A 27,125-nucleotide genomic window follows, 5' to 3' on the forward strand; every position below is an offset into this window, starting at 1 on the left:
TGTGTCACAAATGATTAATTGTGATGTAACCAGTATGACATCACAATCTCTTTATTTGTTCGTTATAATAAATACAGATATATAAATACATTACTGTATAAGGTCTTAACCTTGCACTCATAAAAAAGTCTAATTTCTACAATTCATCCCTTATACAGTGCCGACCGCCTCACAACTATAATCAGTAGCATCATTGTTTTATTGCCTGCTGAAGCCCAGAATGAATGCTTAACTTTGCAAAGGCGGTGCAACTGTTTGCCACCCTAAAACCAGCATGTCAAAGTGAGGAGGCTAATTCTGATTTGTTGCATTTTAAATGTCTGTATTTGACAAACGACCGAGGTTCTAATGACAAACCTTTCTGTCTCTTTCCTATTGTGTGTCCTCCATCAGGAATACAGAAAGACCCACCTCTGACCACAGGATCTGGTTAAGTTGCGGCTTGACCCTGGCATGTGCATATATATCATTCCCGGACAGGAAGACGGCAGTCTGGACTGAAGGGAGTCGGGGTACAGGCAAATAGATGAGTCACATATGAGTCATGCGTATCGTAATGATGTCTGGAAACAAGTCCTCCAACAGACCATGAAACTATGTGAACTAACAGCAAGAATTTTTTTTCTTCTTCTTTTACAAGCTTTGACTCATTCATTTATGTTTCCAGTGCAAAAACACTTTATAGTAACAAACAGCTAAGCAGCGATGACCTAATTAAGTCTAAATGACTTCACTCTGATAAGCCGCTCGCCGCCTCGTTGGCTGATGGAACAGGATGGAAGGTGGACTGTTGTGACTGAGGCTGCACAGTGTGAGGTTACATGATATTTCTGCAGTTGTTGATGCTACCTGCAGTAATGTTGAGGCGTGGACTACTAACGTGGGTGTCCCGCATCGGGGGGGTGCTGGTGCTGCTCTGCTGCTCTCTGTCACTCCTCTATCTGATGACCTGCAGTCCTCCACACTCCAACAGCCCTCCGTTGAGTCATGTGTTACCTCACGCAGAGTCCGACCGCCCTAACCTCGGAGGTACGGGCCCGGTTATTGGAGCCGGGCCCGGAGGGACAGGAGGAGCAGGGGCCCAGAGCCGGGGCCCACCAGCCGTCCACACTTACCAAATGCTTCTCCAGGAGCGCGAAGAGCAGCACCGCCTCTACATCTCCTCCTTGAAGAAGCAGATCGCTCAGCTGAAGGAGGACCTGCAGGAGCGCAGCCAGCAGCTGAAAAGAGTGCAGGAGAGTCTGAAAACAGTAGTGATGGGGCCGGAAGATGTGCAAGAAGGGGGTGCTGGGTCACAAGGAGGTGGGGTTAGAGACGTCCAGGGAGTAAAGAGCCAGCAGTTTGACCTCCAGGAGTTTCTGAGAGGTCAACTATCAAAGGCTGAGGTGACAGCTGGCACCAGGTTACCCAGCGAGTACGCCGTGGTGCCTTTTGAGAGCTTCACCCTGCAAAAGGTGTACCAGCTGGAAATGGGGCTCACTCGTCATCCCGAGGAGAAACCTGTCAGGAAGGACAAAAGAGATGAGCTGGGAGAGGTTCTGGAGGTGGCTCTGCACAGCCTCAACACAGTCGCATCTCCGCAGGGCAAGAACGCAGCAGACAAAACTCAAACCAGCAAAGTCTACACTCCGTCTGACTTCATAGAAGGTAAGAGCACATCCTCACTCTGCCTACAGGAACACACAACACATTCATACAGAACTCCATTGGAACACACGTACAGAAGTACAGGTGCGTCGCAAAAAATTAGAATATCATGAATATTTTTTATCAGTCACTTCAGAAAGTGAAACTCATATATTACATAGATTCATTACACATATAGTGAAATATTTCAAGCATTTATTTCTTGTAATTGTGATGATTATGTCTTACATATAATGGAAAAACAAAATTCAGTGCCAGAAAATTAGTGAAGATGTTCGATATTGGAAACTCATGGTGTCACGCCCTAATCAGCATTCACAATATGATCATATTTTAGTTATTTATAGTCGACAATTGGAATAAATATGATTATAAGGTGACTTTGGCCTGGTGTTGCTAATAATTGAATTTTTATTAATATGAATTGTCTTTATTTTTAGTGTACAAAAACAGGAAGCAATCATGTATAGGCCTGTCACGATAACAAATTTTGCTGGGCGATTAATTGTCTCAGAAATTATATTGCGATAATCGATAATATTGTTTGAAATTTGACAATTAGTAATTATTGTCAAATTTAAGAAGAAATGTTTAATTTGTTTTGTGTGTAGTACCTTTTTTGACCACCGGATGGCAGTATAAGACTGTTTGAACTGAAGGATGGATAGTGAGGGAGCAAGCAGTGTGTCTGTTACGAAAAATGGGAGGGAGGCCCCTTGACGTGACATGGGCTGTCTCTCTTCGGTTCTCAAAATGGCGGACGCTTGGTGTGATTTGAGCTCTTTAACATAGCATTTTTTCACACAAAGCTTTTAATAAAAATTTCAGTAAACAAGTTCTCAGCGTCTTTTTGCAGAGAAAAACTTTTTACAAAACGGCACAGGTTTAAACTGTGAATTTCGGAGCTTCGGCAAGATGGAAGTTTTTTCCCCAAGGTCTGCCTATTAGCTTGGAGCTTAGCTTCGCTTAGCTTCTCAGCTTAGCTGCTTTTAATGAGCCAAAAACACAATTTTGGAGGGTTAAAATAGATTTTAAAGAAAAAAGAGAAATGGAGGGGTCAGTGAAGAACACCGGAGTTGAGATTTTTGTCATCCAGTGTCTTCAGTAGAAAGAGAGAGACATGAAGAAATGATAAAGCCGATAAATGAAGATGAGGTTGATAATTTTTATTTATCATGCGATTAATTGATTTATTGTTTATCATTTATCACGACAGGCATGTGAACAGTAAACCAGCTCTACTTATGTACTTTACTCATATAGATATTTTTTCTTAGCATGGCATCTTTAATGCACATGTTTACATGTGTAATCTGAAAACCTTGTTTGACTCATAATGCATCTACAGCCTCTAATAATGAACACATGAATAAATCTGCTTGGATTATGTAACAAATGCAATGCGACAAAAGTAAAAAGAGATTAAAACGATAATTAGAAAGCTCATCTTCTGCACACCTTTGGTGATCTGAGAACAGAAACTGAACCTTTCATTCTCTGACGTTTTTATTCTGAACCAGATTCAGAAAAAGGAGAAAATAATTCCATCTGCTCATGATGAATGGCAACTTTACTCCTTGTAATACACCCGTGGGTTGTGCACATCTTGTCAGGTGCAACAAAAAATATCCTATCGGTGCTTGTTCTGAGGCACCATCTTTTGTTTTGCAATACTGCACTAAAACACCAGAGAGACGTAACATAAAGCAAGTTCAACACAGCTCAGCGATCATTTCTGTCTCAACTGAGAGGTGTTAGAAAAATGAAGATTTACGAAGGCAAAAGAAACATTATCGTTGTCTTAAAGGACGGGGAAATCCTGCAGTTTTATTGTGGAACGCCTGCACTGAAAGCTTTTAAACTTTGAAAATGTGCATGGACTTGTCTGCAAATTACTCATTAGTAACAAAAATATCTGAAGTTTGATCAGCTGAGCGCATGGTTCCCTTGGTGATACAAAGCTTGACGTTTGTTTTAGTGTAAAAGTTGAATATCTGGTGTTAAGTTGGCACTGAGTTGTGTTTTTTGTTTTGGGTTGAAGTTAAATCCATGCTGGCTCAAACATGAAATAAATTAAATGCTCAAAAGATGCCAGTAAACTGACAGCATATTAGAGTAATTACACCAGGGAGGTGCTTTGAGCATGTCTGACTGGGAGGAGACCCCAAGAAAGATCCAAGGCACGCTGGAGGGACTACGTCTCTCGGTTGACTTGGGAACACCTTGGAATCCTTCCAGACGAGCTGGAAGAGGTGGCTGTGGAAAGAGATGTCTGGACCTCCCTGCTTAAGCTGCTGCGACCTGACTTCAGAACAGACCAAAGATGATGGATGGATGGATGGATGGATGGATGGATGGATGGATGGATGGATGATGGATGGATGGATGGATGGATGGATGGATGGATTACATTATTAAGACTTGTAAGACAGTGTTGTGTTAAATGCATAAAATTTCCAGATTAGAGCTGTTTTTAGACGGCATCAATTAACTTTGATCGGGCTAGTTCATCGGTCTTTCCGAGCCCTACTTAAAAAAGATTATTATGGGATTGTCCCCACGTGAGTAGTGCTTTATGAAAATGCAAGTTTTTATTATTCTTTCAGCCTTGTGTCCATTCAGAAACAGAGTTTCATGAACGCTGACACATTTTTTGACAACAGGCTCCAGCCTGAAAAAAATCTCAAAATGCTACCTTTGCATTTTTGTGTACATGGCCAAAATGCAACTTTTTTTTAAAACAATTGTTATAGCCCTACTACTAATCTAACTTATGACCCCAAGCACATACTCTTCCTGTTGTGTTTACGTTTGATACTCAATGTGCAACACTAATGAGGACGTCTTGTTTCCTGTATTTGGTGATTTCTTTTGTCCCAGAGTTACAGCACCACATACAGGCCTGGCATAGTTACTACAAAGTTTTTGGATTATTTTGGGTGTTAGGGTTTTTGAAAACAGTAACGTTAACTCAAAACAAAAACATAAATTAATGAATTGATTAAAAGTTGTTTTGGAAAAACTGTATTTGTGTCCTTGGGTCAAAATATATGGCTTCTTGTGTGCGGTTCTATCATCTACATTAAGTGTTTATACAAATCTGATTTTGGTGTATAATTATTTGTGTTTGTTGGTGTATTCACATAAATAGCCTCCTCATCTCCTCACCTAGAGAGCAGTACATTGCTGCAACCTTTTAATACTCTTCAATGGATTTTTTTTATTTTTTATTGTATCTTGAGCCTGCAGTTTTATCTCAATAAAAGGAAACTGAGAAGACGAGATTGGTAAATGATAAAGTTTAAAAGCTGCAATATCGCTTTGGTGAATTATTCACAAACAACAAAAATGTGCAAAATGAGCTCTATCTCACATCAGGAGACAGAGATGTGCATTTGGACAGTATGTCTGAGACAGGAAGGGTAAACATTTTGTCTAAATCGCTCAAAAAAATGTACTAAATGAAGTCTCGTCCTGTTCCTTTGGGAAATGAGGCCTTCCATCACAGAAAGCATTCCGCTTTTACAATAAGGCTTTAATTTGTGCTGCTATCATGCTGTCAATCTTCTCTCACAGAAAGCCTTCTGTTTCTTTTTATCTGACATCCTTTAACATCCTCCCGTCTGTCTGCCACTGTTTCTGTCTCCGAGTCTTTGTTGGAGGATCACAACAACACTGTTTTCACCTCCTCTTGCTTCCTTCCCATCTTTCTGCTCGCACTTCTCGCATTCTGCATCAGGTTTCCCTTTTTATTTTTCCTCCTTCACACAGCGACCTCACAGGGTTAGCTAGCGAGTAAAAATCTTAGTAATGGCAGAGAAATTGGAAAACAGCTTTTCTCTAGGGGAACATGCTGACGTTAAGGCCAGTAACAAGCGCATTAGTCCGAAATGACTAAAATAGCCTCCATGCCTGTGAGTTTCTGTGTTTTGCTGCACACTGCTATGGCTCTTGGCCCAAAAATCACCAGAGTGTACGGAGAACATCTTCTATATCATGATTAGCTTTTATTTTTCTGCAAGATAACATCAATTTGTCACACAGATTTAATGACAGATGCACAAAGACATGAGGAAAAAAAATGTTGCTTTAAAATGTTTATTTTATAGCAATGTTTTTTGAATAGGTGCTTCAAGGGAAAAATATTGTCTCTTGTTGTTTTGGGCTGTAGTGAGGCAGAGGAGGCTCCATAGGCAAGTAACTATGGGGGGCATAAATTTATTTTAAAATAAAACCAAGGCTGCTGCTGGTGGGAAGTCCAATAAAAAACTTGCTGAGTGTGCCACTAAAGCAACAACAAGCCTTTACATGAGAGAATACAGAACACAAATAAAAAGATGAGGTTCTGGCAAAGAGCAACACTGGGACTTTATACTTTATGGTAGACAATAACACACAGCAGGAAGGATAATTAGTGGTGTGAAACCTACAAATGCAAGGTTATTGGCTAATTGAAGTAAGTGCAGTCTCAGTTTTGGGATTTCCATCATTATCTGGTCTATAGAGCCATCATTAATTATTTTAAAGAAGTTTAAATTACAATCACAAATCAAAGACTTTTTATGTAACATTTCGATTAAGAATGGCAAAAACAGAAGGGAAATCTTGTAAAACGAAGTATTCCATATAATTTAGAAATATTTAAGCCTCCTATAAGATGCCTGTCAATATTCAACTTACTAGATGATTTCATTCAACCTTTATTTATACAGGTTAATCCCATTGAGCCTCGGGTTACTCATTTACAAGAGAGACCTGATTTTAACAGAGTGATAACAGACAACAAAGACAACAGTAGACAATCATAAAAGGAAGCATACAAATTGAGAGAAACGGTGAAAATAAAATGGTATTAAAAAAATTTAACAAGAAACATCTAGGTTGTAAGGCGATGCAGAAAACTAAAAGCAGGAACATGTCTGCGTTGAGTTTTCCCATGAACTTAGCAGATGTTTGAAGCCACTTAGAGAGGTCAAGGTTGAGAGCTTTAGATCTTTTTGTAAGATATTCCAGGAAACAGGAGCGAAGTAGGAGAAGGCCCTTTTGCCTAGTTCAGTCTGTATTGAGGGGACACTGCAGGTAATAATGTCCTGAGAGCGCACGCTGTAGCTGCACTCATACAGAGACGTATAGGAGGAGATGTATGTAGGCAGCAGACCAAGAAGTGATTTAAAGATGAAAATGTACCAGTGTGAGAGTGTGCGTGAAGTTAATGATGACCAGTTAACCAGTGAATACAGGGTGCAGTGGTGGGTGATAGTTACAGCCATGAATATTAGTGCACCGTGATGGACAGCGGCCAACATCTTCAGGGTGCTTGTAGGGACGTTCATGTAAATAATATCATAATTGAATAATTAGATTGAAGGCATTAATAATTTTCCTGTTTATTTTTCAGTGTTAGCAAAACATCTCATGAAACACTAGATGGATTTTAATGAAACTCTGAAAGTAACCATTGGACATACATCTACATAACATTTGGAGCCAACCCAGTTCAAGTTGCCCGCTCCAACCAGCTCACTTTAGTAAACAGAAATAGTGACCTCAGTCAGTTTTACAGATACTGTACTGAGCTCTAATTTAGTGTGGTTGTAGCTGAGAGTCATTCACAACACATACTCTGAGCACTAACATATTGTGTGACACCTCACAATATTGTCCGACAGTGCACATAATGTTACTTTCAAGGTTTGACCAAAACATCTATAACGCTGTCATTTCTTCATAGTCTTACTTTAAAACTCCAGCATGAAAGATGGTGGATGATATGCATGTCTTCAAGTAGTGCTAGACTTTTAATTTCTCTGTATTTTATTTAAAGCAAAAAGAACTTAAAACGTCTCATCGGAAAATATAATGCTGAAACTAGTGGTGACACCAGTACTAAAGCACATACTAGTACAAGTATTAGACCTGACACCAGACTCAAATATTTGTACTTGTACCCATAAAAACACTGATAATTCAGACTGATACCACTTTCATTCTTGTTGATGTCATTTTTTCTTCCATTTTGCAAGCAAGTGATGACAAAACATTAAAAAATACTTTGTTTGGTGATATCTTAAGATTACACAGGTGATGGTAAGACAACATATTGTCTGCTATGGTCCAAATAAAATAAATGTGTTTCTAAAGTCACTATATAATGTTTAAGTACTAATTCACTTATTGGCAAGTACCCAAACTGAAGTACTTGTACACTGTTTGGAAAAAAAACTGGTATTGGGTCACCACCTGTTGAAACTCTCTCATGCTTCAGTAAAATAATGCAACAATTGGGCTGCTTCATAATTTACATATTCACCAGCGTCTTTTAACTTTTGTTCTGGTTCATGTTTGGGATTGGTCTCCTGATTACATCATTATTTACGACATTGAAAATAACCTGGGGTGATTTATAGAGTTGCTAAGCAGCGTCATGATGTGTGATCTCTAATGTTAGCATCAGTTAAAATACTCTGAATATGTTGAACCTGCTTCGTATAAAGACTCTGGTTTTAGGGCAGTGGAATGCAGCTGAAGGAAACCCGAGCGAAGAACCATAAAAGCAAGGCACACTGAACGGAACATAAAAAGTTAAAACAAAACCCAAACACCATAATCCATGAGGTCTGATTGCATTGTTCCTTCATACAGAAGTATGTTTGGTCCTGACTTCAGGTTTTTGTTTCACCCATCAGGTATCACTCGTACAGAGAAGGACAAAGGAACGCTGTACGAGCTGACCTTCAGAGGGGAGTCCACTCATGAGTTCAGGCGCCTGGTCCTCTTCCGGCCCTTTGGACCCCTGATGAAGGTGAAAAGCGAGAGGATGGACACGGCCGACGTCCTGATTAACATCATCGTCCCACTTTCTGGACGAACGGATAAATTCAAACAGTTCATGCACAACTTCAAGTCAGTCAAACAGTGTGGCATCGACAGAAACTCCATAAATCATGCATAATGTTTCTTTTTTTTATCACACGTAACTCAATCAGGAAAATGAGACACCCGTGGTTAATGGTTGTACAAAGTGGGGCAATGAGTTTGGAAGACTGCAGGACTGAAAACTGTCTTTCTGCTCTTATCAGTTAATTTATTTGGTGCTAGCAGGCATAACCAGAATTTCCACAATAATAGGAGTAAAGCTGTTCTAACAGACTGCAGATCAGTTTGTCAGTTCCCACAAAACCACATCAAATAATTTACTAGGGTACTTCATTATCACCAATTTGTTTTAACATTTATTGAAGATGTAGAGTTACAGCTACGGAAGAACCAGGACCTACTGTATTTTCCTCCGTACACGTCGCACCACCCTATAAGACGCATCAGTCCAGTTATGTCTAATAAAGTGGAAACATCCATAAACATGTCGCATTTATTATGCGTCACCGCTGACAACCTGGAAATATGGGCCGGTGTTGTGCCAAAAATCGACTGGCTGCCAAATGGCGGCCACGAGAGAGTGCACAGGAGGACTTTAACAAGAATTTAACAAGATTAACACTTTAAAATAATTGTTTGCTCGAAATTATAGTAAAAGTGTGTCACAGTCTAACTTTTGCTTAATAAATGCACTTTGATGGTCAAATCAGCTGCGTTTCAAAACCCGATTTGCAGAAGCGGGCCCGTGTAGAGGGACGAGCCGCTGTTCATTTCTTCGAAAATTAACAAGATAAACACCGAAAAACAATTGTTTGCTCGACTTTATGGTAAATATGTGTCTCAGTCAAACTTATCCTTAATAAAAAGAATTTAATGGTCACATCCGCTGTATTTCAAAAATATTCGCTGCCTCGGTGCTCCCGGGAGCGCGCAGACAGGGAGGAAAAAAAGGAAATTGACAAGCAAAGCACCTAAAACAATTATTTGTTTGCTCAAAATTATAGCAAAGGTGTATCTCAGTTGAACGTTTACTTAATAAATGCACTTTAATGGTCAAATTAGCTTCATTTCGCCGAGGCGGTGCAGCGAAATGAAACTGATGACGGATGCTCCAAGCAGCGAGTAGAACGAAGGTGGCAGCTATGGCAAGTCGATTGTGTCATTAATAGCTGGTGAAGATTCTCAGTCATCCAGGACATGGCAAATTCAAAAAAGTTCAAGACAAAAACAATAAAGTGTAAAGTATAATAAATAAAATCCAGTTGTTTTTGTCTTGAACGTTTTTGAATGTGTCATTACAGCCACTTTTACCTATTACATGATACATCTGCATGCCTTACTACTCTGGTGCCATCTAGCAGCTGAAAAATGGTAGCGTTCAATTTTTTTCATTCAAAATGAATGAAAACCGTCATATCTCAGTCAAAAATTGGTTTATAAATATAGGAAAAATAATCCATAAATACGTTGTTTTGGCCAGTAAGTCACAGGGCATGTAAATTATGTAAAAAAAATGCAACTTATACAACAAAAAATTCGGTACTAATTTTAGACATACCACATTTTTTGGTCTATAAGGTACATTAAGCGAAATAAGTTCATTTTGACAGATTTTTGATCGCCGTGTACCACATAAAATCAGCTCGAGGTCAGTAAGCACAACCAGAATTATTACATAAGGTGCACTGGAATATTCAAGGATTTTAAGTGCGTCTTATAGTCCAAAATATACGGTACGAGTTTTTGCATCTATAATTTTAATCACATTTTTTAAGTAGAACATTGTGTATACCAATAAGACAAAGCCATGATCATATTTTAGTTAAATAGAATGGTAGAAAGGTCTACATCTCTTAAGTCAGTGCAGCTCCGCAAAGTAAAATTAAAATATGATTTTTTTCTGTAACATCCCAGGAAGAGCCGTCAGCTAACAGCACAAAGTGGTTGTCTCAGCTTCGCTGTCCGCCCCGATCAGTGGAAGAAATGTCCTCCTTAATGTGCTTGATTTAGAGTTTAGTCGCTGCTGCTTATCACAGCTCTTTTTACATGCTTAGTGGAATTGTTGGAACCCATTAAAATGACCCCCCATCCCCCACCACCATCGCCACCACCTTCCCTGGGCAGTCCTGCAGTGGTTGATGTACAGCTAGGCAAAACTGATGAAAGACTTAGTGAGTTGCTGAGCACACAGTTTCCTCTCATCTGTAATAAAGGTGCAATAGAGTGTCTGGGTGATAAACACAACCAGTGCTTTTTTATCATAACCTATTAATTCATTCAGTTGAAAAAAAAAAGTGCATTTCCTTCAGCTAAGATGCAAGAAAAACTGCAAGTTCTGCACGCAGACCTTGTAACTTAAAAATAAACCGTCCATTTATGGAACAATAAAAGTATTAAAGCAAATATAAATATAGATATAAATGAGTTTACTTGTGTATGAGAATATTTGAAGCACAAATTCCTCATAAATTTAATAGAAGCCACAGTTTTTCTAAAAACTGTCACAGTGTCACCTAGGGAAATAGAGGTTGCCCACTGAGGGTGCTAGGCAAGTTTTGGAGCTGCCATCTTGTTAGGTGCTACATGTATCTCTGTACAGTTTACATTTATAAGGCACACATTGTTAAGGCCTTGTGCTGATGTATGCTGTGTCATCTGCCCAAAATCGAATAGATTTAATACATGTATTATGCACATTGTAAAAAAAAACAACTTGGGGACAAGATTATTCTGTAATGAGCCTCCCTCTAATCAAGCATTAACAGCAGTAAATCTCAGACTGTGTGAGAACTTACGGGTCAAGCGTTAGGCCTAAAGAAATAAAGCTTATTAACTGCCCTTAAATTAGTAATTTACTTCGTTTTCCATATAATTTGGAAAATATTTAATCCTATAAAATTCATGTCAGGATTTAAACATGAACCTTTTGTTTGGCTATTACCCTAATTCACTACCATTTAGCATATATATGTTATCATAAAATAGGTAAAACATGGTTGTAGACTAACTGTGAGGAAAATGTTTACCTAATCTTGATAAAAAATATGTTCTCAGTCAACTGGTGTATGCTTTACAGTAATTATAGCAAACTAATAGTAAAATGTGTCAAATTAGTATTTCCATTTTTTTAATCAGATAACCATAATGCCACATTCTTAAAGTCATGGCTCTAAAAATTATTACAACTGATGGCAAAACATTTAGCTATTTGGCTGAGTTTAATTTCTCAGATCTTCATGGTCAGCTGCCATACTGGCAGTACTAAGGATGGCACGTAGCACTTATACCAAGATTGCCATCTTGGTAGGTGCTTGGTAGGTTCCATTTCAGTGATGTGATCACATTGTCAGTACGTCCATTTTAAGAGGATAACTTTGAGTCTCATGCTTTTGTTTTTTTAATTTTCACCCTCTTCGTCAATTCAAACATGAGTCTGCAGAAAACAAAAATCAGTAAGCACTTGGACATAATGATCAGAACTGTAAACGCATTGTCTGTTTGTGTTGATGGTTGGCCTGTGAATACGATTGGAGAATTTGACTTATCTTTGATCTAATTTTGAAACTCTTTTACAGCTCAGCTCACCTCATAAATAAAACCTCCACATCTTCTCTCTAGAAGGAAGAGTGGTCCTAGTTCTCTTCCTTCCTCCAAACCCCGGTTTGCTTCGTTTATGTAAGGCTTTTATCCCTAATGTCCCATTCTTTGTGTGTTTTTTTTTTTTTTTTTACACAGGGAAGTCTGCCTACGTCAGGATGGCCGGGTGCATCTGACAGTGGTGTATTTTGGGAAGGAGCAGATAAGCGAAGTCCGCAGCACTCTGGAAAACACATCCAGGTGTGTTTGAGCTTCAACTAACAATCAGACAGTTGAATTAGACGCCAAAGAAGGTGCAGTGAAGTATGAAAAACTTTGCTTTTCATGTCCAAGTGAAACCTTGTAAATAACATCATGTTCGATCACATGTCAGATGTTGTGTTTGAGATGACTCAACTCATACCATGCCAAATTTTAGGTCAGGGTTTGTAAAATTTACTGACTTATAGCCATTTTTGTGCTTTCCAAGGTCGCTAAGTCTTGGCAACCATCTTGAATTGGGTTAACACCAAAGGTTAGTCAGTTGTAGACGTACAGCCAATTATTACTTTCTGAAAGTACCACTAAAATCTGTCTTGTGGTTCTAGAGATATTTTGCAAAGAACCGGACCTTATCAGTTAAAGTTTTGAACAACAATGTTGCACAATGAGTAGTGCTCAGGTTATGTGTTGTGGAGGATGCTCAGCTACTACCACACATAGTTTTACCTTAATATCTGTAAAACTGACCGAGTTGTAGCCCTTTTCGTGTTCCTTAACGTTAGTTGGCTGTGGCGGCCATCTTGACATGTTAGTTAAACAGTTGTGGCTACATATCAAAGTAACTTCCAGAGTTTCATTAAAATTTACCCTATGGTTTATGAAATGTTTTGCTAACAAACACCTGCAGATATGTCTAAAAACATTGTTACTTTTACAACAGGTGGCAGGTGATAACCCCATTTTACACTAGAATCACCTCCATTTTGCTTTTTGTAATCACTCTCCATGTCATGACACACAAACCTGAAGTGAACATACACCCTCCTGGCTCTGTGTCCTGCCACAGCCAATAATATACTTGAGGAATAATGCAGAGCAGTGTGCCACCCGGGCCAAAGAACCAACACCGGTAAATTACACTGGGCCTGCGATCATCCCTGACTCACCCTGCCCTTTAGCAACGAACCTCGGTGCCCACACCACCCCAGGAGACGATCGCTGCGGGCCGATCAGGAGTCAGACCCATCTGTGAACTGAACCACACATTGCCCCGAGGGGTTGCTATGGCGATGCTTGTCAATTTCCCTACCTCGAAGGTGTGTGTGTGTGTGTGTGTTTGTGTGTGTGCGCGGCCTTGAATCGGTCGGCCCATCTCCAGCACCACACAGCGTCTCTTTGTTCCTCGGTTGGAGACTCAACAGAAAACACATTCTGAAAGTGAAGAAATGAAGATGGCAAATTTTGAATCTGTAAATGTCGAGGATATAAAGAACAAAATGGGGAAAGAAAAAACATGGAATTCTGCTGGTTAAGATTTGCAAAAAAAAAAAGGAGAAGTGTAATAAAATGTCTCAGTTTGACCCATTTTCTGTAATCACTACGTGGGGGCTTTCAGACTGACCGAAGAGACAACTTCCCATCATGTGAAGCCTCAGGGGAAGGATGTCAGTATCCACACACATTTTGTGTTTGCTAGCAAAATATTTCATGAGCCACTGGACAGATTTTAAGGAAACTTTTAGAAAATAATCGCTGGATGTAACTCTACAACTGTTTAACTTTTGGCGTCAACCCCATTCAAGATGGCTGCCACAGTTGACTTAACATCAGCAAATAAAAGTTGTTATAACTTAGTCAGTTTTACAGATACCGAACTTGAATTTAGTGTGGAAGCAGCTGATAGTTATTCACAACGCATATTTACAATTTTCATTTGTTTTAAGTGATGCTTTGTTCTGGCTCACCATGGAGTGGTGATCAGGATCTGCCAGAATCAGCCTGGCCTTGTTCACTGACCTCGCCTTGTGTAGGTCAGTGAGGTTCTGTAGGGCTATGTCAGCGGTTTTGCTACCATCCTGACACAACCTGAGAGTTTGTTCCTATTTTTATATGTCAAAAGTCCAAACCAACAGATGAAGGTAAAAGTTAAGAGACTCGTTAAAACGTGAGTAAAATATTCTCATAAAAGTCGAATAAACATTAAACCCACAGAGCTTACGATAAAAATGCATTCTCTGATGGGCCTTTTTACAAAGTGAGCATGTGCATCAAAGGTCAGTTTGTCATCAGTTCCCAGATATTTATATTGATGCACCACCTCAACAACGTCACCATTACCAGCGCCATTGTTCAGTTCGCTCAAAGGTACAGCTCAAAAACAAGCGCACGTCTAATGGATGTCCGTTTCTCTGCAGCAGAGTCGACATCATCAGTCGGACTCTGCACAGTTCCTCCAATTAATTCAATTCCCCTCCACCAACTGGTTTGGTTTGTGCTTATTCCAAAAGGACCTCAAGCTAATGGTGTTTTGTTTTTTTATTCCTCTAAAATAACAAAGCTGTCACACACCCTGCCTTTATGCTGGACCCTGTCCCTGATTAATATTACAGACATTATTTACTGCATAAACAGACTCTTCCTGAAAACCTGTGGGGTTTGACTAATCATAAATCGTTACTGTAGATGTAACTCAAACCCACTATAAATGATTAATATTAGGGTGTCATTCATTAAAAGCCATATCACCTGCCACCTTTCATATGTGAAGTTTAAACTCTGATCATCTAATGTTAAAAAAAAATAAAAATACAGAACTGTATCCGTTTAGGTCAAATCTTGAAAATAATGTTCTTAAAATCTCATGTTATCTCATAAGAAATCATTCTCAGAGTATGTTATGAATGACTCTCAGCTACTACCACAGCAAATTTCAGTGCAGTATTTGTAAAACTGACTGAGTTACATTTATTTTTGTGTTGGATAATGTTGATTAGCTGCGGTGGCCATATTGAGTTGAACTGACCTCAAAAGTTAATCAGTTGTAAATGTTTATCCAATACTTTCTGAAAGTTTCTTTGTAATCTATTTATTTGTTCAAGATATTTTGCTAACAGACAAAGCTAAAGTTTCATTAAAGATTTTGCACAATGAGTAGCTCTTGGAGTAAGTCTTGTAAATAACTCTCAGCTACTACTACACCACATTTTAGTCCATTATCTGTCAAATTGATTGATATGTAACCATTTCTGTGTTTTCTAATGCCAGCTGGCTATGGCGGCCATTTTGAATGGGGTTGACTCCAAAAGCTAAACAGTTGTAGATATACAACAATTATTTTCTGATTCATTCAAATTTGTCTTGTGGTTTTTGATATTTTGTTTTTACAAATAGTTGATGACTAAATTGTTCTCAGAGATCCTGCCTGACTGGTTCACTGTTAGCATATGTGTTGGGGATCAGTCTCAGCTACTACCACTACAAATATTACGTGAATATCTTGAAAATTGATTGCGTTATACCCATTTTTTGTTTACTAAAGGTCAGTGGTGGTGCCATCTTGACGTGTGTTGGTTCAGAAAGTTAATCAGTTGTAGATGTACGTCCAGTGGTACTGTTTGTGAGTTTCATTGAAGTAGTTTTACGAAATTCTACTTTTATTTGCATTAAACACCCAAAATAACAGAATATGCACACAAGGGTTTGGGGAAAAATCAACCACACATTTATTTTTGTCAGAGCTTATATTATATTATTTTATTTATTTGGTGCAGTCAACAAATATGATTATTTATTTATTTATTTTTTTCAGAAAAAGCCTAAAAATGTTTCAACTTTTTGGTTTATTTTGTTATAATTTTTTTTCAAATGCTCAGTAACTTTACTACACACTTGTTATTTTTTGTTAAAATCAGTTAAATTAGAATACACTGTAAAAAGACATTTTAATATTTTTTCATATCATCTGTTTTTTTTTTAATCTTTATTACTAAACTTTCAATTTTTATGATAGCTCACGAGGTGGTGCCTCGCTTTTATATTTGAGAGCCTCGGAAAACATCCACTGACATGCAGTTCAGCTCAACGTAGAAAAGGTACATCTTCCCCGGGAAGATCCCAGTTGAGCCCCGCCTCTCATCTCGTCCGACAAAATTGTTTTAGTTTGGATGTAAAGAGCAAAAACTCACTTGTAATGTGCACAAGTAAACATTTAGTACTTCAAAGATGTTCCACATGCGTTAAGGCTGCAGAATGAAATGCTCCACGGCTGACGGCCGTCGGTTTATCTGAAGGCAGGAAGTCATTAGCAGGTGTAGCGTGCACCTGCAGCTCGCTATAGTGGGCAAAAGTAAAAAAAAAACTAAAATTAAACGAAAGAAAAAAATATTTTTTATTTAAAACAAAGAAAAAAATTATTAGAAAAACCTCCACGTGCAAAAACCAGAAGAGTGTTTGACTGAAAACAAAGCCTCATTATTGGCTGCTGATTCTGAAGAGTCTAGTGGTCAAGAGGGTCGTCACAAAACTATGGACTGGATTTTTTTTTTAATTGGCAAAAAGTTTTATTGGGCACACTAATGGGGGAAAATACCTTTAACTTTGTCTCCCCTACACCTCCCTTGGAAAAATTGACGTAAAATAAATATTTTGTGAATTTAAAAAAAAAAGAAATGTGGAGGTTTTTTTTTTTTTTTTTTACTTAGAGTTAAAATAATAATGAAAAAAAATTAATTTGGTATTTTTATTTCAGAATGAGATAGTTCTAAAAGACTGACATTAAAAAATAGTCCATCATTAAACAGGGACTGTTAATGCTATTGACGGCTTGGCCCTCTGTGTCAGCAAGCGGCCATCAAGGTGCTAACAATCCATCATTATACTGATGGTCCACCTTTTGCATGTGGACAACTAGTTTTGGCTGTCACCAGCAAACTGGTTGATCCACTATGAGAAGGTGCTGCTTATAAGATCAAGTTTATTGCAGCTCCTCAGTTTGAGTCTTTTGGATAAAAGACAAAACGTTTCAACAAGAAGAATCCGTCCAGAGGACCTGACTCCACCTTGTTAGATTTATCTGCCTGGATTATTGAGAATGCATCAAGATACTGTATTAAAATAGTATTTTTAAGCAGTTAAATAAGGTGGTCCATGTTTCCCCAAAGGAACAGGAATGGTCATAAAGTTAAAAGGACGATACAAGGGTTAACATTCAGAAAATTATGGCTTCACACACTTCCTATTTTATAAAGGATGTTTCAAATCAGCCTGTTCAGATGGTCTCGTTTCAAAAAATAATGCTCAGAAATAAACACTTCAAAGCTTCGATCCCAGACTCTCTTGGGGGTGGGAGGCTGTAAATATCTGATGCTCTCATCTTTCAGGATAGAAATTCACAACACTGTGAAATAAAGAAGAGGAGGGGGAGCATCATGGGGGAGACCGTGATTAAAGGAGAGAGAGAAGTGCGAGCGCTCCGCTCAGTCAATACGTGTAAATAATGACTGCGTCGTGGACGCGGAGACGAGATGAAGGCTCGGGGAAGACACTGTGCGGAAGTTAGTGGAGAGGTGAACAGATAAGCTTAGAAAGCTGCACTAATGTGGGAAAAAATACTAATTATCAAAAATGAAACGAGTCGATTAATGAGGATTTTAGAGGAAACTGATAAAAGATAAAAGGATTGAAGAAGACAATCACTTTTTCTGTTTTTTTTTTTTTTACTTTGCATCTTCCCTTTCATAAATTGTCACATTTGGACCATTGCCATGAATCTTCGAGGCTCAACGAGACTAACCTGGATAAAGAAAGGTCCAACTGAATTGAATTTTAGACAGATGCCAGATGATTCAGTTCAATTAAATATCCTCCTAAAGCTCAGAGGAAGAAGTAAAACATTGGAAGTTTAAGAAGAGATAATGAGTGGATCTCATAACAAACTAGCTGAATCGTTGTTTCAGCAGATCTGTTACACGTGCCGTGTACTCAGTTATTAAATCGTAGCTGTCTCGCCTCAGGCCTTAGCTGGAAACTGCATTTTTTATAGCTTTGCTCTTGCTTCTGCGTTACATGTGTCGACTACTGATTACCTGACTGCAGCCCAGGATCTGTTGGCTTTTATAAAACCGTTCAGAAGAGGAACTGTACCTCCTACTTTGGCTGCTCAATGAACAGAGTAGAAGAAATAATCAACAACATAAACTGTGTTATGTTAAAAAAAACGAATAAATAAAAGTTGCAGCATCAAGGCTGAGTGCTGAATGACTTTGCTAAAGTAACAAAAACTGAATTTTTAATGGTAAAAGTAGCAGAACACTAGCTCAAAACTAAAAAGACAATTCTATCTTAAGTTGCAAAACACCAACTAAAATAACAGAATACCAGCTAAAAGGTTAACTGAGCAAAACACTAGCTAAATGCTAACAGGACCTAATCACAAGCTAAAAACTAAAGGGTGCTTAATTATTGCTAAAAGTAGCAAAAATATTCATTAGAATAAGCAGAACACCTTCTAGCAGGTAAACGAAACAAACAGCAGCTAAAACTTAAAAGTAACAAAACTTTTGTTTTTAAAATCCTATCTGAAAGTATCAAAAGGTCTCCGAGGCTCAATGGGATTAATCTGTATAAATAAAGGTTGAATTTTAAAAAAAGGGCTAACTGGAAGCTAAAAATATCAAAAGGCTAACTAGAAGTTAGAATAGCTTAAATAGAGTAGCTAAAAGCTAAGCAAAATGTGGCAAAGGGCTAACTAGATGTATCAGAATGGTATAGAAGCTAAACATAGCATAACAGCACCTATATTGTAAAAGTAGCAAAATGCTAGTTTAAAGCTAAATGTAGCAGAACAGTAACTAAAACCTAAAATAGTAAAAAGTAGCAGAAAAAGGAAAAAAATAAAGTGTGCATGTTGAAGCAGATATCTATATTCTATGAATTGAATTTGTATTTGTAAATAAAGTTCAATAATTTTAAAAGTATTCAAAACCAAACATAATGCACCAGTGAGCTGAAATGAAATGAGCTGAACTCTTTTCGGCTGGTAAAGCTGATTTGAAAATATGTCAATACAGGCAGTTAGTCTTCATTTTTTAATTGTATTCATTAAAAAATCTTTACAACCGCAGCTAATTAAAGCTAATCATTATTTACAGCTGAGTGGTTGGATTAGTCTCTGCTGCAGCCACGATTAGATGCAGTTTGGGGATTAAATCTGGATGCTTTGGTTTGTTCACATCTTTGCTCCAATAATAAAAGTTAATTTAATTATGCATTCAACACAACCTTCCAGTTTTTCCTTATGCTCTCTGTGCGACTCTCCGGTGTTTCCAGCTGCTCGTGTTGGATTCTGCTGAACAGTTTTAAAAGCTTCAAGACTTTTTCTCTGTTTTTGTCTGAACAAAACATGGAAACGGTTCAGGTTTCAGGTCCGTCTCATAACAGTTTATCTGGTTCTGTTGATCTCAGATGAGATGAACTCGGTGCCGCATTAAAGCTGAGGCTAAATTACCCGTGCATGCAGGCGGTGTTGTGTTGGAAACAAGCAGAGCCATTGTTCCGTCTTTGCCATCTGTGGACACTTTAGTTCCAGCAGCACAGCCCTCCATGCTGGACTCTGAGGCGTAGATTGACTCTGTTTGGACTCGGACAGACTTGGGCGCTGGAGTCTTGGATTTAGAGGAGGTTCAACATCATAAAGGTTTTATCTTGTGGTATTTATGGAGGGAGGCTGAACGGATCGGAGTGAGACAAAAGGCTTTAAACTGCAGCATAAGCAAGTAAATCTGTTGTAAACACTATGGACAAACAGCAGAGACAGGTTGTGTGTGGGATGATTCAGGCCACTTCAGGTGAAATGTTTCCTCTGGTCATGCTTGTTTCCTCCTACAAATGTCTGCCCCTTGAGCTGCTGTTTCCCACGTGCAGTTTTTCCTAACAGCCCAGAAACGAAACGGGATGTTTCATCCTGTTTGTTCGGCTTCAAACAAGACATGTGAGACGGCCTTTCCTCAGCTTCCTCCATCTGAAGACGATGCGTGTGTGCATGTGTGAGTGTAGGTGCAGGGACAAGTGAAGGATTAGTGACTAACAGCGTGATTTGTTTTGGTTAATGAAAAAGCCACAGCTGCGTGCATCTGGATCCAGCTGTTTCTATTTACTAAGGCCGCAACCGTTTAGTCAGCAACAGAGGGAGGCTTGTTTGGTACTCATTTTTTAACTTTTCTTCAATCTCGACTCAAATCTAATGGAAATTAAAGACTGAGCAACGCTTGAAGGGATGAGACTGGAGACTATCTTATGTTTGGAAATTACAGAAGTTATAGCTGTTTTTTTTTTTTTGTGAAAGCTTGGAAATAGTTGTGTGCTGATATGTCCTGCAATATCACAAGATGTCATACTCAGAGTATGTGTTGTGAATGACTCTCAGCTACTACCATATCAAATTTGAACTCAATATCTCTCATAATTACTAACGTATAACCATTTCTTTGTTGGCTAATGTCAATTAGCTATGGTGGCCATCTTTAATTTGATTAACTCCTAAATTAAATCTTTGGTGTAAATCTATCCAATGATTACTTTCTGCAAATTTCATGCAAATGTATCCAGTGGTTCATGAGATATTTTGCTAACAGACACAAAGTAGGCTTCGTATAGTTAATAGCAAAATTGTAAAACAAAGATCTTCAGCAACATGTTAGCAATCAAATTATTATTGCCACCCCAAATTTTTGTTCAATATTTTTAAAATCGGCCAAGTTGTAGACATTTTTATGTTTTTAAAGTTGACCGTAGCAGCCATCTTGGATTGAATCCAAAAGGTAATCAATTGTAGAGGTGCATCCATTGATTACTTTCTGCAACTTTCTTTCAAATTTATTCTATGATTCTATGAGGTCCAGATGACCTGACTGAAAAATGTTGGATATTATACCTGGATTATTGAGCATGGACTTTGTTATTCTATGTTTCTTAAGTTATTTTAAAAATGGACACACAGACGAGGGCGAAAGCATCATCTGCCTTTTCCTTTCGGTAAAAAAAAAAAAAAGTTTGCTTTCGTTTTGTTTTGTTTTCTTTCTGGGAAACCTGCTCTGGTGATAAATACTACAGGCAATAAAAGCAGATAAAAATACCGTTCAGATAAAAAGTCCCACAGAAGATAGAACTGTCAAGATAACTCTAATTTATGAGTTTATCATTTTGGTTTACCCTCTTTCACTTTACAAATATGTTTGCTTTGAAGATAAATTGGTATGAAGTCATTGTGTGAAGTTGGGCTGCAATAATCAACCAAAGAACAGAACATCCAGGTTGAGTAAATAAACATTAAAACTACCATTTATGTAATAAAATATAAACATCCAGCATTTCTTGAAGGACCCTTAATGCTCACAACCTTCCATGCCAAAGTTTTAAATTAAAATCTTGCCGGATGTTATCGCTCTATCTTTTAGAGACAATGATCAGCGTTTTCCACACTAAATTTTAATTTAATATCTTTAAAACTGACTTTTTTAAGCTATTTTTAGTGTATTTTGTGTGTTTTGTGTATGCTAAGATTGATTAGCTGCGGTAGCCATCTTAAATCTGATTGATTCCAAAACTAAATCATTTATAGTTGTATATCTAATGGTTAATACATGAAAGTTCCATTAAAATTCATGCATAGGTTCACTGAATATTTAGCTAACAGACAAACAAACAAACCTTCATATTTGCATGATTTGCTGCCTTTCATGGTAGCAATAAAATCATCTTGTGTGAAATTATTTAAGACTATTTTCTACTTTCTTGTTATTTAAACCAGCAGAGTTCAACTTTAAGTGAAGATTCTTCATCTCTAACCCCCCTCTTACGGTTTCTGTGCTACTAAAGGGAAGCGGGTTTTAAGAACTACACTCTGCTGCAGCTGGACGAGGAGTTTTCTCGGGGACGGGGTCTGGACGTAGGGGCCCGGGCCTGGAAGACGAGCAACGTGTTGCTTTTCTTCTGCGACGTGGACATCTACTTCACCGCTGACTTCCTGAACACCTGCAGGCTGAACACACAGCCTGGTGAGACGCCACACACACATACTCAATGAATTAATTAAAAAAAAAAAGATAATTAAATAAATAATTAAATAGAACTCAAATCTTACTTTTATTTTATTGAGACTGTTAATCATTTGAGTTCTTTCATGATTCACACACCATCCCAAATTAAACTTTTTGGACCAATTTTTATTTATTTATTTATTTATATTGTACTTTATTAATCCCCAATGGAGAAATTAATTCTCTGCATTTTTCCCATTGCACATGTGAGAACACACATGTGAAGCAGTGGGCACCTGAGGAGCAGCTGGGGGGATTAAAGCCAGAGTGGGACAAATGAGAGTGGAGGCAGTTGTGTGTGTTTCTAGTCCTGTCACGATAACAACTTTTGCTGGGCGATTAATTGTCTCAGAAATTATTGCGATAAACGATAATATTCTTTGAAATTTGACAATAGTTAGTAATTATTGTCAAATTTAGGAAGAAATGTTGGTTAATTTTATGTGTAGTATCTTTTTTGACCACCGGATGGCAGTATAAGACAGTTTGGACTGAAGGATGGATAGTGAGGGAGCGAACAGCGTGTCCCTTTAATAAAAATGGGAGGGAGGCCCCTTGACGTGACGTGTGCTGTCTCTCTTCAGTTCTCAAAATGGCAGACGCTCATACAAAAACACAACAGTAGGTGGCAGTACTGGAACATGTTTTGAGTAAGAGCGTCAATAACAATAAAGTTTAACAAACATTTTTCATTTTACCACAAAGTGCGGTAAACTCTGCTTTATCGTGTCGGAGTTTGGATAACATTACGACTCATTTAGCTTCGGTTTGGTAATTTTCTGACACGCCTACTGGATTGATTGACAGGTCGCATCGTGGATCCGACTCGTGGAAAAAAAAAAATTAACGACAGCTGTTAAAAAAAAAAAAAAGTCTTGTACGACTTTATTCTTGTAATATTAAGACTTTATTTTCGTAATTTTATGACTTTTAATTTTTTTTTCTTAGTGTGGCAATGTAATTTTTTAATTTTTTTTTTATCGTGGCCCTAAAGCTCCATCGTAGTTAAAAATATTTTTCTTTTTAGACCCAAAAAAATTACTATAAACAAAGTTTTTTTTTTTTACTTTCTTGAGGTTCATTATTTTCAACTGAGGAAGTTTCAGAAATCTTGGATTTTTGTCTTAGTTTTAACTTCTTGATGTTTTAATGGCAACATGTAGACGTCACAACTCCTGCTCTGTTGTTTAGACATTAAATCTGCCTTTTTTTTCAACCAGGTGACCTGACACATTTCAGGAATCCTATTTAATGGCTTGAGTCTGGTAATAATTCTGCTTTGACTGAACATTTTATGGACTTGATTGTTTTGTTTGCTGCTGTAGTAGAGCTCAGTATATCAGGTCTGATAAGTTCGAGTCACCCATGCTTGTCTGAAGACACCTTCTTATCGCTGGCGTACGTGGTTGAGGCATTATTAGGACGACGTGTTGGCAAAACCAAAAGTGGCAAACTTCTCATCTATTGAAATGTGTAACAACTGAAACTAGCGTTGATTGAAAGAATGCATGTCCGTCACCAGGTAATCAACTCTCTTGTGGCATTTTTTGGTGCCAGCATGTAATTTCCTCAGGGAGGAAATCCAGGAGGAGCTCAGAATAGAACCACTCCACACTGAGATCAGGAAGCTGATGTGGTTCAGGTTCTTGATGAAGACTGTCTCTGGTCTGGCCTTCAGCAGCGTGGGACCTCAGAGTGGATTTGACAGTCTGCAGCCATATTTTATTAGCAAGATGCTATTTAAGAGCTAAAAGTAGCAAAAAGCTAACTAACTAGCAATATTCTAAAACAAATATAGAGAAAGTAAGCTGAAGCAGATTTCAACAAGAACAATGTTTTAATATTATATTATTATTTGTACAATGAATAAAATAATTCTGAAAAATATAAAAGTTACAAAAAGGCACTCATATCTCCCATTGGGCTGAACATCGTTGTTTAGAAACAGCAAAATGGAGTTCAATTACAAAAAACATCCGAATAAATCCAACCAGGAACTTGGTGTCCACACAACTGAAGTGCTGCAGAACTTGTGCACGTTTCCATCAACGCCCCCGGTGAACTGGCTCCCTGCTGTGTCTCTGCAGGTAAGAAGGTCTTCTACCCCGTCTTGTTCAGCCAGTACAACCCCACGCTGATCTATGGAAGTCCTGAGCACATCCCGCCTGTGGAGCAGCAACTGGTAACGCATAACAATCAAATCCTTCTCCTTCCCTTTAAAAATCTTTTATTCCGCTCTGAAATATTCTGCTGCTTGATCTACAGATCCTGCTGCGTGCGTTCAAGTTTGTACATCTCTAAACTGTCCCTGCAGGTGATCAAGAAAGACACGGGCTTCTGGAGGGATTTTGGTTTCGGCATGACTTGCCAGTACAGATCCGACTTCATCAACATCGGTAAACAGAACAAAACAATGACATGACGGGGCGTTCGGTGCAGAGATACTAATCACAGCATCTTCAGGAATTCATAAACACTTCCTCCTGAGGGTTGATTATCTGTGTTGAGGTGTTATATAACGCAGTAAAAATGAAGCTGCTCCAATTACAACAAAACAATGTGCATAATTGCTACGATAATGATGCTAATGACCTGAAAAAGGAAAGGTTTGCATTATTTTTTTAAACAGGGAGGAGATTTTATTATTTTCTCTGCATTGAAAACAAGCAGACAGCAGCATCTATTAGCATCTTCCCATCTTCTCTGCATCTGTACTCTGGCTGAATTATTTCAGCTCTCCCGACAGATTTACATCAAATCTGTTTTCCTCCAAAATGAAATATATTAGATGCTGCAGGGTCTTGTTGTGGCAGCGCAAACACACACACAAGAATCACACAAAAAGTCCAAAGCACTAGTGTTACCTACAGGTTTAAGAAAACTCATTTTAAATCCTTGAGTTCTGTTTTTTTTTATATATATATATAAATTAGAGCGAGAACCCTGAAAAAGTGAGCAGATTAGTGGTGATTTTTTGTGATTAGGGAGGGGCGCAAACTTAAAAAAACCTTCTCATTGTATTGAAGAAGTTAATGATTTAGACTATGAGCAAATTTTTTTTATTTTTTTTATTGAAATGACAAATCAAATGAAACCCAGGAGCTTTTTCTCAGTGTGGTCTGACAACATCTGCCCCGTGCTGGTAATCAGCAGAATAACACCCAGCAGATTATTTCTACAACCTTGATCTGATTCTCTGACTCTGGTCTCTCAGGAGGTTTTGACATCGACATCAAAGGCTGGGGAGGTGAAGACGTCCATCTCTACAGGAAGTACCTCCACAGCAACCTGCTGGTGGTCCGAGCCCCGTCGCGCGGCTTGTTCCACCTGTGGCACGAGAAGCACTGCGCCGACGAGCTGCCCCCGGACCAGTACCGCATGTGCATGCAGTCCAAGGCCATGAATGAGGCCTCGCACGGCCAGCTGGGGATGCTCTTCTTCAGGCACGAGATCGAGGCTCACCTCCGCAGGCAGAAAGAAAAGCAGAACCTCAAGAAAACATGAGGAACTGGGTGGGTTGTAGTGACTGTGAGGAGTGGGAATTGTTCAAGTGGAGTCAAAACTTTGCTCAAAATGTTCATGGATTTATGGAGAAGATGCTTCATTTGCTGTCCTGAGTGCTCGATGCCAAGCTGTGTTTTATACCTGAACAGTCCATAAAGCTACAGCTAAAAGATATTTACCTTGGTTTAGACGGGAAACAAAAATCTACATTAGTTTTTGTCCTAACCAGCACACACACACAAAGTTCAGCTTGATAAATGTTCAAGTTTAAATGATCAAGAAAGTTTTTTTTGTTTGTTTTTGAAAGAGTGAAGTTAATATACCCCCTAAGGCTAAGCTGCGTGACATCCTAACAAGCAAACCTGTAATAGTGTTCAATTTTATCCTCCAGTTCTCACTTAGAATGGGATAAATATTTTTAATAAAACATAAAATTGCATTCTTTCATACACAAGTAAGGTTTGTAACTTTGCAAAGACACATCAGGGTGCAACCGAGAACAACAAAACATTCTCACACATTTTCTTTTAGGAGTCAGGTAAGCCTAAGCCTATTAAAGATGTCTAAAAAAATAAATATGTGTATGAATTTTGAGCTCAAAAGCTTCTTATCCTTGTGCCTTTTGTGAATGAATACAATCCAAACGCACCTGGAGGAAAACTGAGCTGCTCAAGTTTTATATGTAAACAGCTCCACCTAGTGGTTAAGAGGCGAACAGCATGCTGTTAATCTGGGTGAAGGGCTTCAAACACTCAAAACTTTTTGAAAAGCTTAAGAATCAGCTGTTTTTCTTCTTTATTTATGCCTGATGTGGTTTTTAAATGTGAACAGTATTTGTATTTACTTATTACCTGTCTGAGCATGTTATTTACCTTAACTGTAAAAAAAAAGTCTAAGGAAAACTAAAAAAAAGCCATAGTTGAAATTATTGGAATGATGTGGTTTTTAAGAATTGAAAACAAAGTTTACCAACAATAAAAGTGAAGAAAGCAGAGTTTATGTTTAATTAAGACAAGACAGACTAATATTCTTACATGAAAACTTTTTGAACACAGTGAAGTATGGATAAAGTATAAAAATGTCTGTTGACGATGACTTACCAAGTCAGAACCAGCTCTTAATGTTTTTCTTATTTAATGCAAACCAGCTGTGATTAAGTCAGAAATAAACACAAAAATGCTGTTTGTTTTTTGTGCAATAAATGTAATAAGTATTTGTTTTAGGAAGGAAACAAGCAGTCAAATTTGCCTGTAATATATATTTTTCTGTAGCACTTCTTCAGTCTGGAAACGAAATCAAAATGAGATACTTTTAGTGACTGTCCTATGAAAATCTAAATATTAACTTGTGTTTTTTGTATGTTTACCATGAGAGCATCACTGTAAAAACACGTTTCTTTATTTGCCCCGTCATTTTTATCCCTTG

General features: G+C 38.2%; 2 protein-coding genes across 2 annotated transcripts in view; both read left to right on the forward strand.

The window, feature by feature from the left end:
• Nucleotides 1–27,125, forward strand: part of dhx29 (DEAH (Asp-Glu-Ala-His) box polypeptide 29) — a 155,018-nt gene that overhangs the window by 75,382 nt on the left and 52,511 nt on the right. The gene's annotated exons all lie outside the window — the stretch shown is intronic.
• Nucleotides 788–25,700, forward strand: csgalnact1a (chondroitin sulfate N-acetylgalactosaminyltransferase 1a). The gene is made up of 7 exons (XM_037692347.1): nucleotides 788–1,647; nucleotides 8,334–8,550; nucleotides 12,259–12,360; nucleotides 21,976–22,154; nucleotides 24,284–24,378; nucleotides 24,511–24,592; nucleotides 25,411–25,700. Exons 1-7 carry the CDS (start codon nucleotides 822–824, stop codon nucleotides 25,698–25,700), a joined length of 1,791 nt encoding a protein of 596 aa, XP_037548275.1. The 5' UTR covers nucleotides 788–821.

The sequence above is a fragment of the Nematolebias whitei genome, chromosome 18 (assembly GCF_014905685.2).
Source record: "Nematolebias whitei isolate Nwh7 chromosome 18, NemWhi1, whole genome shotgun sequence".
Taxonomy (NCBI): domain Eukaryota; kingdom Metazoa; phylum Chordata; class Actinopteri; order Cyprinodontiformes; family Rivulidae; genus Nematolebias; species Nematolebias whitei.